This window comes from Ascidia mentula, chromosome 3 (genome assembly GCF_947561715.1).
Source record: "Ascidia mentula chromosome 3, kaAscMent1.1, whole genome shotgun sequence".
NCBI lineage: Eukaryota > Metazoa > Chordata > Ascidiacea > Phlebobranchia > Ascidiidae > Ascidia > Ascidia mentula.
Genome location: NC_138568.1, coordinates 19,817,646 through 19,834,876, shown reverse-complemented (window position 1 = coordinate 19,834,876; position 17,231 = coordinate 19,817,646). Strand labels below are relative to the sequence as shown.

At 38.7% G+C, this 17,231-nt stretch overlaps 1 protein-coding gene across 1 annotated transcript; it reads left to right on the top strand.

The window, feature by feature from the left end:
* Positions 1-6,695: 6,695 nt before the first annotated feature.
* LOC145895900 (G-protein coupled receptor GRL101-like) lies at positions 6,696-13,876 on the top strand. Its single transcript, XM_082984679.1, has 8 exons — positions 6,696-6,808; positions 8,004-8,076; positions 11,985-12,149; positions 12,221-12,517; positions 12,803-12,983; positions 13,050-13,227; positions 13,288-13,499; positions 13,557-13,876. The coding sequence occupies exons 1-8, from the start codon at positions 6,696-6,698 to the stop codon at positions 13,874-13,876; spliced, it is 1,539 nt and encodes a 512-aa protein (XP_082840805.1).
* The last annotated feature ends 3,355 nt before the right edge of the window (positions 13,877-17,231 follow it).

The following is a 17,231-nucleotide window of genomic DNA, read 5'->3' as shown; positions in this document are numbered from 1 at the left end:
GTGCCTTTATTGCAAATTAACTTGAAACATCTGTTCAATTGTCTAATTTGAGTCAGTAGTTGATGCGTGCGTCTCAATATGCAAATATTACACTCTAGTATACGAGCGAGGTGGGCCTCACATAAAAATATTCGCATTTTCAACATAACGCCGTAATGTATTATGATGAAGAATACTGTTTCAACAATATAGTAATGGTTGGAGTTATTTAATGCAGCCTACATATATGCAGTCGTTTGACACAACGACGTTATATTACGCCATCGGGTTGTTGACCACACGTGGTCATTAAAAATAACATTGGACTCGATGGTCGTCAAACAATTTGATTGTTTTTTACCAGCGTGCATTGAGTTAAACATATGTTCATTGACATTGCAAGCGATTTGTTTAATACAGTGTTTCTCAAACTTTTTTTAAGTACCGCCCTTCAAACACATTAGTCATTTATTAACAACGCCCAACAGAACAGACACAAAACATAACGAATTTATTTGTTGCTTGTCAATTAATGCGATGGGTGAGGTTGGTGGAATGATACCATTTTCGTCTGATTTCTAATATTTGAATACCAAACTCTAGTTAGCAACAAGTAAACCATACCACCGAAAATCCTTACTTTGACTTCTAGTTCAGCATGCGAGAAAAGCCCTTTTTGCAGTAGCATAAATTATGCAAAGATTGGACTGAATCATTCGGGCCAGTGATTCCCAACCTTTTTGTGGTTGCGTACAACTTGGAGGTAAAACAATTTCGTCGTGTACCACCAAGTTGAGTGTTAAAAAGTAACATTGGGGATGAACTATCCGAAATTTTGAAATCAGTAACGATTTATTAAATTCGAACTATACCCGCAAATTACGGAAAGATGCTCACGTACCACCTGGAATGCGGTCGCCTACTACTAGTTGTACACGTACCACCGGTTGGGAAACACTGACTTACGCTATAAGAGAAAATTTGCCCTGTCACAAAGCGCTCATTTATTTCCTAGCGCTCCCCAATCGCCCATTCGGTCTCCAGCGCCCCCGTACGATTGCGCCCACTTTGGGAACCACTTGTTTAATCAAATATACACAATATCTTGCACGATTACATTTTTAACTAAATCATGAAAGTTGCAGTATCACTAAATATTTACAAATCCCATCATTTTTATTTTTCGCGCTAACTACGCTGTTGAACAACAAATATGAACACAAAATATCATGGGTCGATAAAACCGTTGATGGAACAAATCCAAATTGTCCCAGACGAAGCCCAAGTTTAGCCCGAAGGGTAACAAACATGACTTGTGACCCCAAGTTCAGTCCCAATCACTTGAAGTAAGAAGTTTCTTATTAGTGAGGCAGAGTAGCGTTCGTAAGTAAGCAAAACACAATTACGCCGTGAATAAATATTGCGTCACGTGATATTAGTTTGTAGAAGGACAATCGTATGGAAGCCGCGTAATGCCCGACCGTGTGGCCCTTGTGCCCTAGCCTCAGTCTCGTGTTGGGACAATAGGAAGTGCAAAGAAAAAACAAATATCGTCATAATGAATAGGGACGGTAAAAGGAACAGTGCAGAATATCCATATTATTTGCGTAACAATGCCTGTCTATATTTAATCGCTGGCTGTGTTTAGTACGAAAGCAAATCTAAGGAAAATAGTAAGGTTGCATGAATATAGACTGGGCATCATACATAACAATATACATTGATATATTGGTATTTCCCCAGGGAAAATTTTTTCGTTGGAGTTGGATATTTTGCTGTGATCTAGGCTAGCTTATTTGCAAACAACTTTTTCAACCTTATAAAGGTATGCGTAGATTGGCTGTTACGAATCCACGTCAACAAACAATATATCAGATAAAGATATTGATTCTGGATACTTTGCGAGGATTTCTCGAACTGTAACAACTCAAAACATTTTGTGTTGCTGCAGAAGTCGTTGGTTGATCAGAGGGAGAGTTTGAGACGGATCAGGGCAGGGTCCGACAGACGAAAAATGGGAGCAAGGTTTGTGAGCTATTTAAATTCTTAACATGGTGAAATATAGCCACATTTTTGTCGGAAAAAACAATAAAAAGGCATATTTTTGGCGCGGGATAAAAATGAACATAAAGAACCCCGTCTAAGCGTGGACGTTTAAATTTTATGTTAAGCAATGTGAAGCCAATAATATGAATTGTGTACAAGCTGCAGACAGATGGCCACTGTTTCGACCTAAAAGGTCTCATCAGTGCAGCTTATACACAAGTTTAAATCATAGTTTGTTATTTCTATGCAAATCTTAGCATGGTTGGGGCTACGGTTTATAGAGTTAGGTTAAACTCGGTCTGGCCTGTGATCTAATTAACAGGTGTCATTAACTTGCACGGTGTCTCACGCTTCGCCAGTCGCATTGTGAGTGCGGGACGAAATTTTGGTTCCTTAATATGGCATAAAAATTATGCCTGGTCATAATCTGACAGCTGGTTACAAAGGGTCGCTTACAATATTTGCCGGCCTTTTGTAAGCGATGGAATCCCGACGGATCGGCTGGAGTAAACTAAACGTGGTTTAAAGTATTTAAATCAGACATATGGTTGAACCAGTGTGGAGATTAAACTTTTGTTTTCCAAAAATTACAAAACCATTTGAATAAGCTTGATCAAAAAATATGAATGGTTCAGTGAGCTGTCGAGATTTGGCGAAAACTACTGAATATTTATTCTAAGTGTTTGGGCAACAAGCGGATGAGAATAATAACAAAAAAGAAAAAAGTGACGACAGTTTATATAAAAAGCCAATGAAATTTTGGAGATTACCAGTTAACTTAAATAACATTACAGTGTTCCTTGGACATAAAGTTTGTAAAACTAAAATCCACGATGACGTCATTCCCCTGAAAAAAAGAAATATATCATTGCAAGATATAAACTCTTTGTGTTTTTATCAGGTATTGGTTGAAGGTGGTTGGAATCCTGCTCTCCTTCATCACAATTGCTTCAGCAGAGTATAAATCTGGCGAAAGTAAGTATTTTGTTACAAATCATAAACTCTGAATTAATTTGATATATTGGTTAGTTTTCCAGATTTGGGTGGATTTCAATTCGATTTACGTTTATGTGTTTTGTGCAGAGTTCACTTGCAATGATTGGAGGAAGGTGCGGGCTGCGTGGTTTTGTGATGGTTTGGACACCGATTGCAGGGACGGAAGTGATGAGAACCTGACCATTTTTTCCACTTATCCTGAAAACCTCACCAGTCCTTACATGAGGTGAAAGCACTTAAATATGTTCCCTACATTCGTTGTATTAGTGTTGACCAACCAATAGACGATGTTATCAGGGTTTGACTTTTATTAAAATAACGAATTTTGAACAGTTCATAATAAAGTCGGGTCAAATAAGAAAGTTTCAAAATACCACACGTTTAGAAGTGTTTTTACTTTAATATTTCATGGGAATTATTGATTGCGAAACACTCCCACGTAACAATAATGTTGTTGAGGTAAGAAGTGGCCAGTGGGAGGCGCAAAGAGTGAATCTAAGATTAGTGAAGGTTTATATCAGGGGTGACCAACACGTCGATCGCATCACAGGTTTGCGTTGAATTTACATAATTTTAAATAAACGTAATCATCAACTTTTTGCATAATTTGCCGTGATAAGTAAACGTTTCATTAATGTTTGCCAGTTTAACACATTGTTTTTAAATTGAGCATTGTTACCAAACACATGGCAATGCAACACGCGGCATTGTTACCAAACATGTGGCATTGTTACGTAAAACGTGGCATTATTACCAAACATGTGGAATTGTTCGGTAATACAAACAAGCAACACTCTGTGCCTTTATTGCCAGTATCAGGTTACCTCAGTAAAACATTTTAGGCGCAGATCAAAAGTGAAAATATTTTTGATATTGTAGGTGGTATAAATACGTTACAATCATAATGCATTTACTTTTGAAACGTCGTATTGAGGAATTGACTATTATAGCGCACGAAAAGTGTATTCCCAGTAGCAAGTTTCATGTTAAAGATTTTTAGCAGGCGTTGCTTATCTTATACACAAGCAAAGTGGAGCCAATAACATGAATGCTGTGAGCTGCAGACAGATGGCCACTGTGTATTTTTGTATTCTGGAAAACCAATCCGCCACAACGAATATCACACAAAAACTTGAACAAAGCAATGGAAACAGAAATAATATAAACGATGGCAAAAAAGAAAAAAACGTATTAAAAGAAAAATGTGGGAAAAGAGTAAAGAGGATAAGAGAAAAAAAACGTCAGAAAAAGTAAGCTATGTCAAACGTGACGAGCAAATAAAACAAATTAAGTAATGGTGCAGTAATAAGTTTTGCTGATGTAAGAATGGGGTGGAGAGAAGGTTAATTAATTTATATTTATAGAATGTTTGACATCGGCCAGGACGCCTTCAGGAAAGGTGTTGTCCCCGTTCCGCTGGATTGCGAGCTTAAAGTTTATGGACTGTTTAAGGGATTGGATGAGGTGTTGGGGGATCTTGTTCAAAGGGCGGGGGTCACTGCGGATTTAGTTACGATTTTTCGAAATGGAATGGCAACATAGAGGTGTTCAGAAGGGCTGTAAGGGTTGTGGCGTAGGGTGTATTAGGTTGTGGGAGTTTGGGAAAGTTTAGGTGTGCAGCGGTGTCAAAGTAGGTGGTGTTCATATTAAGAAGTGCGTGTTTCTAATTCGAAGGTCGAGTAATTTAGGGAATTTCAAGGTTGTATTCAATGAGGGAAAGTTGGGGTGTTGTGGGGGTCTCCAGTATATGCGGAGTTTGTAATATTGTTTTAAAAGAAGAGAGAGGTGAGAGGTCGGCAAAGAGGGGGATGTTGACCATCTCGTAACAACCAAGCTCGGCAGAGGCGCAGAGTTTGAGAGGATGGGGCCGGAAGTCCTAAATGCATGCACGTACGTACGAAGTAGGCGCCATTGTCAAAAACAATAACAAAAGTACAAGATATTGGCTTGCGAAAAACAGTTTGCGTTAAAGTCATTTGGTACTATTGCATTATAGTTACACATAACCTTCTCTCCGGGCATTAGATTATAACATGTGCCACATGTACAACTAATCAATAAACACTGGTAGTTTGTGTTGTTACAACGGCATAGACTTCATTCGGAGCAGCGGTATTTTGAATGTACTTTGTCACACAGACATTTAAGATGCTTGCCTGATGTTGCGTATGTAGTGTGGCAGTACGATGTTTTCTTCCGTTTCTGGGACCGCATTTCGGTAATGCTGTCGTCCCGCATGGTTGACATTGGGGTGGATGCGGCAACTGGTTGCGTGGGTGCTTCTGTAGGAACCACTGGAGTTGTGGCGGCATCGTTTTTTTACCACACCGGGATTTGAACACAGGTCAAGATACGGGTCAGGCGTCTGTCTTGCTCTTATCTACGGTTTGCGGTGGTTTTGCGTCTGCTGCCTCGTTTGCAGCTGCTTTTCGTTCATTGACATTTGTCGAAATCCTTTCGAAGGAATAGAAATCTTCGCGAAAGATTTGATAAATTTGGCATTGCTTGACAGAGTTCTAGACACGAATAATTACCTGATTCCAATAGTTTTCTCCACCTTGTTTTCTACGTATGGATGAACCTAGTTTGGTGCCCAACGTATGACGGTGGCTGTATCGTCACCACAAAGTAGAAGTATTTGCCTGACCGGATGGTCGGCATGATCGTCAGCATCAGTCGCACCAAGCTGCACTGATGAGACCTTATAGGTCGAAACAATGGTCAACTGTTTACAGCTCACTGAATTTGTAATATTGGCCCCAATATGCTTTCTATTAGTTTTTTTCAGCGGATGTTACGCGAAATTATTGTAAAGTCGTAGGTTGTGTTTTGTTATATCTGCATACCCAGTCGTGCATGACCAATTGGCATTAAACTGGTTTATTTAAAACCAAACCTAATATATACAGATTGTCAGTCATTTACAAAAACAATATGACGTAATACATTACTTTTGTTACAGTTGCGACAACAAGTTTGACTACTTCGATTCAAACAAAGTATGCGCCCTAAGAGTGAAGGAGTTTTGCAAAGGAATAATCCAATGTGTAGGAAAAACGCTGTGTGACATCTGTCCCTCCCTCTTCCAGTGTCCTAATTCAGCTTGTTGGAAACGTTCGACTGTTTGTGATGGCGATCCTTGCAATGACTGTCCAGCTTTCCAACACTGGAATAATGGACATGGTTTCAAATGTGTTCGGAATGGCAGGAATTGCAATCTTCCGCAGATGTTTCTATGGGACGGCATTTCTGATTGTGATGATAAATCTGATTTGTGTTACACCTCGGAGAATGGAGATGTCAGGTATTTCGTTTTTGATTGTGTTTTGCATATGCGTACTTGCCAGCACTGCCCCAGACTTCCCTCTCCCAATGTGTTCCTGATCTTACTATATATCATATTTTCTTTTAACGCCATTGGATCGGTGTTTCTACTGGCGTCATTCTTCCTATTGAAGTGAAACGAAAAAAAAGAAACGTTTGCAGAGTAAAATATAATTTTAGTCATATGAACTTTGTTGTTTATATTAATGGTTATGATAATAAAATGAACAGCTTTAACTGCATGCTTATGGGCAAAGTATGGCATCTATAAATAGGTTTGGTATTGCAGAGATATTCGTACTTCTTCATCTCTGAACGAACGACTGTGTTTCAAATGTACAAATTACCCTATGATCATCTCAAAGTCAAGTGTTTGTGATGACGTCATAGATTGCCCTGATATGAGTGATGAAACCAGTTGTAATGGGAAATTCCCTCAGCAGTGTAGCAACAACAATATAGGGTATTTTTGTAGTTATGAAAATACCTTTTATTTCGTTGATGCAAATAACTATTAATTTTATTTAGTTTAAAACCACGTTGTGATTGTTTCGACAATAATGGAGTCTGTTACAACATATTGGATGCAGCCAACATTTCCTGTAACTCAAAAAATGAAATCTGCGATAAGCTCGCTCATTGTTTGGGGAATTCCCCATGTGAGTACCTCTGCCCCTCCCACTTCCAGTGTCCAAATTCAGCTTGTTGGAAACGTTCGACTGTTTGTGATGGCGATCCTTGCAATGACTGTCCAGCTTTCCAACACTGGAATAATGGACATGGATTCAAATGTGTTCGGAATGGCAGGAATTGCAATCTTCCGCAGATGTTTCTATGGGACGGCATTGCCGATTGTGATGATAAATCTGATTTGTGTTACACCTCGGAGAATGGAGATGCCAGGTATTTGTGAACTGTTGTGGTTGGTTAAAAATTCCTACAGGTTAAGATAAGACAGAATGAACTTGTGTCATTTGCAGAGACATTCGAAGTTTGGGGACCTTTAATCATCGTTTATGCTTCCAATGTACAAATGACCCTATGATCATCTCAAGGTCAAGTGTATATGATGACGTCATCGACTGTCCCGATAAAAGTGACGAATGTTTTTGTAAACCTGGGAAAACCAAAGATTGTGGCAAGTTTCATTAGTAAGTGATAAAGCATTAGTTTATTCTTTGGATTGAAACCACTGACATCCAATGCGTCACAAGAAATCTATGACTTGCAATAGTTTAAGGTGTGTTAAGTGTCTGTAAATACTACATGACTTGTTTTCATTGGTATGACTTGTTTACATTAGCATGACTCATGAATAATGCAGTTTAAAATGATGTATTTCGCTGCTGCAGGAAAATACCCATTCCTTTATTGTCAAGACATTATAAAGGCGTTTTCGACCTTGAATACAAAGTATTGTAGTCGAAAAAGACTTTAAATGTGGTTTCAATATGTTTGTCTGTTCCTCAGCTACCCTGCAGCACGTGTTTGGAGGTTAAGCGTCTTTTCGTAATTTTGGGTCAGTTCTGAGCTGAATTCCTATGTATGGGTTTTAAAATTGTTTGTTTAATTACTACATGAGTCACAAGTAAATCTCATCTGCATGTAATTTAAGTTTTTAATTATAAAATAAACGCAAAACATTCAAATGTTTTCAGTGTTGATGAAGAAGTGAAGAGCAACTGCTCAACAACAACAACCAACTACATACAGGGGTGGTGGTTGTGTAAGGTAAGTGAGAATGAATAACTTATTGTTTAGTCGGAAATAAATGGTTTAGATGTTTACTTACATTTGTAGGTTCTTATCAACACAATGTACTTACTCACTTTCTGGACAAACTCCAGTTTAAACAAACGTTTGCAACAATGTTTACGCAGTCAAACGTAATTATTACACGAACTTACAAAGATTTTGACTTACTTCGCCAAACGTGAATATTTGTTACCTTCATGGTTTGGTTCCTGTAGTTTTCTAAACTACTGTGGAACAAACCAGCAATCAGAGACATGAAGCGAGTTACAACCAATGTTGTAGTTTTGCAATTTAACTTGTTCGTTTCAAAGCGAACTAATCCACGAAGCACAATGAACAGATTTTTTAACAAAATGCTTCATTCTTATATGATCACAGAACGTCACACTGCGCAGAAGTTTAAAGTGCATGTGACACGGAAAAATCAAACATGTAAATAATTAAACTAAGAGATGTTCATAACTTTAAAGTGCAACAAACGGATTTTGATGTTAATTTGGGCTGCAGAAAGATGGCCGCTATTTAGACCTATTATGTCTTATTTAGTTGTGTAATAATAAAACAGTTACTGGGACTGGGTGTTCTTGTTGTCATAGGCATTTATGATCGCTAACGTGATACATGAACTTTTGAAAACACGACAGAGACAAACCGTCAGTTTAGCATTGTCGTTTTGTCCACTCAAAGCAAAAGATAGAAGTAGGTATATTGAATTTTGACCGCCGAGAAAGGCCGACGAAATTAGTTGATTATGCAACACAGTTCTTCTGTCATAGTACCACGTTTTGCGTTGCAATAGTGTTGCCTACGAGTTCGAGTCATAAATGATTCATTGAATTCGCCACAATCAACCACTAAAACTAGAAACGATGCTGGAATCAGTTCTAAATTAAAGTCAATGCAAAGAGGAAAGTTAAAGTTACCAAAAAATGGCGTCATGTAATGTCACTGAGCAATGAAACGCACCAACCCCGTCTCATCGAAGTACAGAGTAATGTCGTTGCTGCTATACCCTTTGGTCTTCAGATAATTAGGGACAAATAATCCTTTGGTTTGTAACGTCACAGTGACATATTTTTGTGTGATGTAAAACCCTGTCCTGACCTTTGACGTAACGTAATCTGAGGATTGTTCTATGTTTGAAACTATTTGATATCTGCAATACAAGGCGCCTTCTCCTTATCTAAACAATGCATTTTTTCGACGCGAGTGCCTTGTATGATGTCAATTTCGCCACAGTGCAAAAGGTTTACGATTTTTGGTCGGCGCCAGTTTTCGTGCAGTTTTCTACATTGTTTAGTTGACGTAGAACCGAAAAACTTTGGATATAAGTTGGTTGTAGTAGTTTTACGCAAAGTTGCCATGACCGTGTCATATGCACTTTATGTGCTTGTGCAAAGATTACGTTGTACAGAAGTTATTATATACTGGTGGGGAATATTCAGTGACATCATACACAATAACAACACTACACCTACTTCGTTGCTACAAAACACAGGGTTCAACTAATTCCTACAAAGCGCGTGGCATTCGGCTTCTCTGGGGTGGATATGGCTTTCGCCGTGCAAGACTTCAATTATTCGTGATAATAATTATTTACAAAATCCTATTACATTAATAAAGAAATGCCTTTAAGGTCGTTAACATTTGGAACTCGTGTTTGTACAGAGTTCCCCAGACGTTTCCTGTGCAACGTTGAAATGGCTGGAATTTATGTGGTGTTTGGGTTGCACTAAACCACCCAACACGGCATTTAGTACTCATGTGTAATACCCACATTTTTAACAATTGGCACAAAATGCCAGCAGACATATCCCTTTTGTGGGTACTCAAAGTACTGCGACAACGGCGGAAAAAGTCGCGTGAAAAGTCAATTTCGTCGTCTAATTCCACACGTTTAAGAGTTTGGTCACAAATTATTTTTGTTTGTCAAGCTTATTTTGCTATTTTCTTTGTTTTTTACCTGGTTGATGTAAAAACTTTACCAAAACTTAAAAAATAAACATCTTAATGCATGACAATAACATAGTGATCACATTCCTATGTATAAAAGTCTCGAACAAGTTGTCATGACGTCTGTTGCTGTCGATGTGTCGTTGGACGTTTTTAAGTGTCCCACATGGGCACTGTTACCTGACAAATTGAGTTTGTAACAAAAGTTGACGGTCCCTGCTGGTCTGTCGCTACCTGATTCACAGATTTTGTGGCGATACCTGCTTCAAAACTTATGATAAAACCTAATGTTTTACCTAAAAAAACCTTAAAAAACAGCCAGGAAATCCCGACAAACCTTACAACAACTAAAAAAAGATTCGTTTAAAATAATAACAAAAATATTCCTTCTAGCATGAGCAACAAATCGTTCGCACAAAAATATACCAGGAACCACGTGATGTGTTTTACACAGGATGGGTTAAAGTGGGAGAGGTTCGACAACAAACTACTGTGCGATGGGAGGCGGGATTGCAGTGGTCGGATCTACACTTCTGACACAGGACGTGGCTTCGCCCATGATGAAGATCCTCAACTTTGCAAACATCGGAAACACTGCGACGCAAAAGACGGACTTCTCAATATTCCTATGTCCAAAGTATGCGACGGTTTCATCGATTGCAATAATAGAAGTGACGAATATCCAGAAGAATTGTGCACAAAGGAAGGAAGATTCTACTGTCCAGCGTTAAATGGAGCCAAAGTAAAGTTATTTGTTGTCAACAAAACCACAAAAAAATTGAGACCTTAATTACAAGAGTTTGGAAAAAAATCACTTCGAAGCTGTATTTTAACTGTGAAAAGCAAATAGGTATCGGTGTCTGTTGTTCAGTATAGTTTGTCACAATGCCTTTTGTTGAATCTTTCGCACACAGTTAACCACAAAGACGGTTTAAGCATTTTGCAGACTTTTGCGACAGATTTCTGTCAACAAATCGGATGTTTGTGACCTCACAATTAACTGCGATGATCAAAGTGACGAAATAAACTGCACAAAGGACGGAAGGTTTTATTGCGAAAACAAAGATCCATTGTTCGTTAAAAAGGAGAAGGTAAACACATGTAAACAATATTTTAAGTTTTGTGTCCTGTGGCAAAGATGTTTTGATGTTACTGTTGTGACCGAAATTAATTCAGCGATCCCGAATTAGGACAAAAGTTGTTGGGAGGGCGGGTATGGAAGTTTTAGAACCGATTTAGGAAGACCTTTTCTCCGTTTTTTTGGCACCAAACTTTTAAAGTTGATCTTCGCGGGATTAAAATGTGCGATTCGGTCACAAAATAGGTCTAAATAAAGCCTTACGAACTAAAGGTTTCTAAATTAGCACTAAAAAAGTTTGAGAATCTCTGATCTAAACCAACCGTTTACCCCATATCTGATCCATGTACTAACCCGGGCCTCCAACCCCAACCATAGTAAACGCTCAGTTCACCCTGCACTAACGGCTTACCGTCAAAACAAATGTTGGGAGCAAAACTACACAGGTGGCTACTTTTACAATTAAATAAACTGACGTCAAAGTAAAAAATTATATAGAAACACCCAATGTTAAAAGGACCAACACCAAACAACATTAATCACGACCCACTTCACAAATCATGTTCTTTACACCTAATCACACAAGCACACCTCAACGTTTGCCACCAGATGAGAACTGCCAGTTTACAAAGCAATTCTTTTTTTGTCGGCAGCTTTCTGGCCAATTAGCGCGTCACACGCCTTCCACGTACACAAAACTACACATGCATCTTGCAGTACATATTTTTTGTCAAATTTCCATAGTTCCGATGTTCGCAAATTATATGCAAGACAGTAATTTCGCAATGTGTTGTTTACGGACGCCAATATGAGCAACTTAACTACAAAGTTTTCTTTAATTTACTCCATATAGAAATTCAATGGAGTCGGCGACTGCTCTGATTGGTCAGACGAGTGCCCAACAAATACAAAAGTGATCAACGAAAACATATTTTCATCACGATACGAGTTGATTGCGAACCCAATTCTACGAGCCATTGTGTGGATAATGGGGATGCTCGCCATTGTCGGAAATTTGGTAAATTGAACTAAGTTTTGTCTTGGCGCAATAAGAACAAGTGTTTACATATTGCTCCAATTTGTTTTCAGGTTGTCATGGTGATGGAAGGCAAAACGTTGGCGACGACAGAATCACAATCTGCTGCATTTCGCACAAACCATCTGCTCGTTTTAAATCTATCCGTTTCCGATCTACTCATGGGAGTTTATCTGATCATGCTGGGAGCTGCTGGTGTCAGATACTCCGGAAATTATTGTGCCAATGACCTTATTTGGAGATCAAGCGGAAGTTGCACCACTATTGGGGTATTGGTTTTGCTTTCCAGCGAAACATCGGTGTTTACAATGGTTCTGTTGACCATATTCCGACTGTATGCTGTGAAAAACGTAAGTGAAACAATTGTATTTTGTTAAGTCAGCTATTGCCAACTTCGTTGAACAGGTGACGTCCTTTTTCAAAAGTTTATGACAACTTTCTATTATTTTTTTTTCTATTATGACCTATTTATTATCACTCTCACAGCTATCGCTGGAATTAAATCCTGACATGAGAAACAAAAGTGAAACCAATATTATTAAAATGACGCAGTTTTGCCCAATTTGGGAACTACCACCGAGCTTTTAAACTTATTGTTTTTGATGAAAACACGTGAATGTTCTCTTTTGTTTCAGCCACTCGATGCATCCATGAAACCGGAATTGAAAACTGTCATCCTTTCCATTATCCTCTCCTGGACATTCTCGTTTACAATTGCTTTTATTCCACTCACAACTCAACTACAACATTTGTTCGAAACTAAAGCTTGGATGAATGAGAATCCGTTTTTTGACAATGTTGCAGTCGACTTCTCAAGTAAGATATTGTCGTAGATGTCGGTGTTGAAACCAATTTTGAATTAAACTAGCTTTGCGTATACAGGCATGAATAACTTCATGGATCGATTTGTAACTTTCCAACACAACTTCACAAGCAACGATTCCCAAGTACTCAACACTGCCCTCATGCGAGTATATGATGTTAATTCCTGGATGGATTTTATGGATATTCTAGAGGATTACAATTACACTGAGTTATTTGATATTTCTGGATATTTGGGGTTCGTTTTTATTTGCGCAAAATCTTCAATTTTTTCGCCACAAAATTGTTTGTGTTGTAGATATTACAGCAGCAGCAGTGTTTGCATCAGCAAACTGTATGTAACGACCAACGACAAGGCATGGGGATATTCAATCGCTATTATTATTCTAAACTTCCTGGCCTTCATGTTCGTGGCAATTACGTACTTTTGGATTTACAAGAAGTCAACTGCCAGTGCCAGGCAAGTGAACGAGAGGCCACGAGATGGAAGGGCGGCAACACAAAACAAAGGTAAGCACATTCGTATTTGCTGACATATTATACCATTAATGCCGTTTGTTTCGGCAGAAATGCAAAAGAAAATCCTCCGACTGATAATTACCGATTTTCTCTGCTGGGTTCCAATTTCCATCATGGCATTTGTAAACATCGGTGGAGTCCCTATGCCTCCAGTGATGTACGCTGTGTCAGCAATTATCCTGCTCCCCATCAACAGCTCCCTAAATCCCCTCATCTACTCCAACGCACCGAAACTACTTTATGATAGAGTCCGGGATGGCCTACGTACCGTTTTCAGACCTCAACCACAGGAAGAGCAACAGGAAAATGTGGTTGTGGTTGCTAACCGAGAAAACTTACATGTGGTTGAAGCAGAAACCGATCTGTAAATAAACCTTGCATTCAGTTTGTGCAAAATGTGTTTGTTTTTTTTTGACGTCACGCGTACCTTCTTTGTGTAGAATCCTATTTAGTTTGTGATGGAAAAGTAATCATTTAAAAAAACAAGTAGGACAAAGTAACATATTTGACGTCAGACCCAAACAAATGAACAAAAATACGTGAATTTTGGTTGGTGTATTGGACATTACAATGATGCGGGTGATTCCCCTTGATACAAGTGACTTCCCTACTACATTTTGTCTCTGGATCAACGCTTACTTGTAAATATGATATTATGATGTTGGAAACATTCCATGCAACCAACTCATGAAATACAAACAATCGACATATGAAAATATAATCTGCTACCTTCAAATATCACCAAAAAAATGTTTAAAACAGCCCCCCAAAACCCCCTCTCACACGCCTTGTACATAAACCTTGCCCTGTGTATTTTGTATATCATTGATAATTATATTTTAATGCAAAAAAAGATGTCGTAAAATTCATAGCAGGACAAACTCTCTGTGTAAATCGCATCATAATTCACATTCCATCGTTAACATTGCATCAAATGTCCAGCAGCAATATTTTTGTTTAAAGTTATTTTTCTAACGATCAACTACTGTTTGGCACTCAATATCTGCTGGTTCGTTCGTGGCTAATTTAAACTTCCACGAAAATGTAATCGTTTTGTTGAATGTTTGCTGCTTGCGCTTATTTTGTGCTACTTGTTGTTGTTATTAATAAACACAGTGTTGAGAGGGCAAAAGTGTGTGTATTCTTGAACTTGTGAATTCTGATGGGGAACGAGTTCCAACCACACTTCATAAGTTTGTTGAGGAATTCCTCACCTGTTTGAGTTGGTTCTTGTTTGAATTGTTGTCATGACGAAAACAAAACAGATTCTTTCCTGTGTTTGATCGCTAAGCAACTGCACCCGTATTTCGCCCTCAACACACCTCCTCTACAAGCACAGGTTACGTTCGAGAAAAAAAGCGGGGATAATTGTTTGCGTTATATCAATGTAACTCACCTCTTGTTATCGCTTTGCGTCATTTGTTATGAATGATTCAGCTTCAGTGTACAGTGAAAAACACGCCAGTGTGCGATCGGGTTCGCCGAGCCGAACGACAAATATTTGTCGGAATGAGTTAATTTGTGGCATACTCTTGTGGAAAGGGTTGCCCGCTTTCTCTTCGAACAAAAACATCGAAACAAGACAACCTACTGCCTTGCTCGCTCTCCGTTGTGAAGTTGGTTCAACAGAGATGTAAGAGCAGCGACTACACGTCATCCCGTTGCATGGCAACGAATGAGTCATCAACAAAACGTCTCCAAAACTGAGGAGGGCTGACTAACGATGTCCAATGTTCAACCGACCATCATGAAGTTCGCGACAGCAACGGAAAGTGGAGAACAAATGGCCGTAACAAAAATCTTTTCACAAGGATTACCTCTGAAACAAAGGTAGGTGGCATTCAGGACCAAACGAAGACATCTACAATGTGTGACAGCAACGAGCAACGTTGTTCCAATGTTAAGTCGTTTCGTAATCTTTCGGCTGCTACGTTCGCGGCCAACATTACCGGTACGTTGGTGAACAGGAAAACACATAGAACGAAACCTTTACCTCTTCTTGCACACACAGATCTTTTATCTGCGCAGAAAACCTTTTTGACAGTTTCAAAACTTGGCCACGTTAAGCAAGATTGTCTGTAGTCATGTTTATCTCACATAGTTTTTCGGGTAATCTGTAAGTCCGGGATTCGCCGAATGTTTTAATATTCATCCACACCCGAATATTGACCGAATCATTTTAATTTTGCACAAAAGTACTTGAACATAAACAATCAATATAAATGTCATGGGCACCGATAAAACCATAAGGGTTATCCTGTCAAGAAACCAACATTAAATTTGCCAGACTGGCAGGCAAGGAGCGCCGCGCACGAAGCTGTCAATCAACTTGCAACCATTGTTTCATCGTCATGATTATGGAAATATTTGAACGCTGAGCAGGAAATCAGTCGTCACGCTGTTGAAGAGGGAGACCGAGTGTTGAAATAAAAATTTGCGGGAAAACGAAGCGGGAACTCTGGCAAAGGTTAAAGTTTTTTTTAAAGTAATTTTGCGCAAATTCTTCAACATTACGCCACATTCTTTTGAAGGGAAGAAGTCAACACCACACTTACCGACTGTTTAATCCGCGCGATTCTATCACCAACTCCTGTGGTTATTTTCCTCATCTGACTTTAAATGTCTAAATTTGAGTCAGTATTCAAGACGGGCGTCCCAATATGCAAATATTACGAACGAGGTGGGTTTCAGATCAAGATCTTCGTAATTTTAACAATCGTCGTATAAAATATGTCATGACAAAGAATAGCGTTCTAACAATATAGTAATGGTAGGGGTTATTTAATGAAGAAAAATCACTTGCAATGGAAATGTATTATTTACACCTGATTTAATATATTTCTTTTCATTTGTATTTCAACGACACATCTTTTGAATTATTGTTGCTCAGGTTGGGTTTGATTACCATTACTTTGAAACCGGCGCCAATGTTGCGAACCAACACGGTTGTTGGCGATATCGAAAGTTGTGTAGTAATTTCTCATAAACATGAAACCGAAGACCCACAACGGACGATCTTCTGACATCATGTTATCGCCCAAAACCCCCAAGACCGACGCCAGGTTATACCCGAGGACACATAGAACAAGAACTACACACACCTTATCAGCACCTTCCTTTATAAATAATGAAATCATCATTTTGTTCATAACTTTTCTTTTTGTAGTTTTGCTACGGTTTCTGTCCAAACGCGATTCAAGATGCGAAACATCAATCCACAGAGGACTAATTTCTGAGACAGAATTTGTTGATGTATCGATATAGTCAAATTGTTGTTTTGCTGGATTTCTGTCTGTTTTGGCCAAGCATGGCTGCCTGTTAGCAACTCTTGTTGCGTTTTTAAGGAATAGGTACGTTGATGAAATAGCGCACTTTGTCCTAAAATAAGCAACGTGAACATTATTGACTCTTGTGCTGACTAACATGGTTAAGTAAGTAACGTTTTGATTTAAGAACCTTGTCACCCATACGTTGATCTTGTCTGGCTTTACATGTAGGCGGTACATTTGTGTCATACGCCATCATGTTTGTCCATTACACAGTGAGTTATAAAATACGCTCATATGACGTACAGGCGGTATTGTTCAATCGCCTCTTATGTATAAAACAGTTATGTTATTAGTTCTCAAAGAAGTTTAGCAAACAAAATGCAGCGGTGTTGTTCACTCGTCTAAATATTAGGCGTGCATTTATGTCACATTCAAAAACAGAATGACAAAGGAA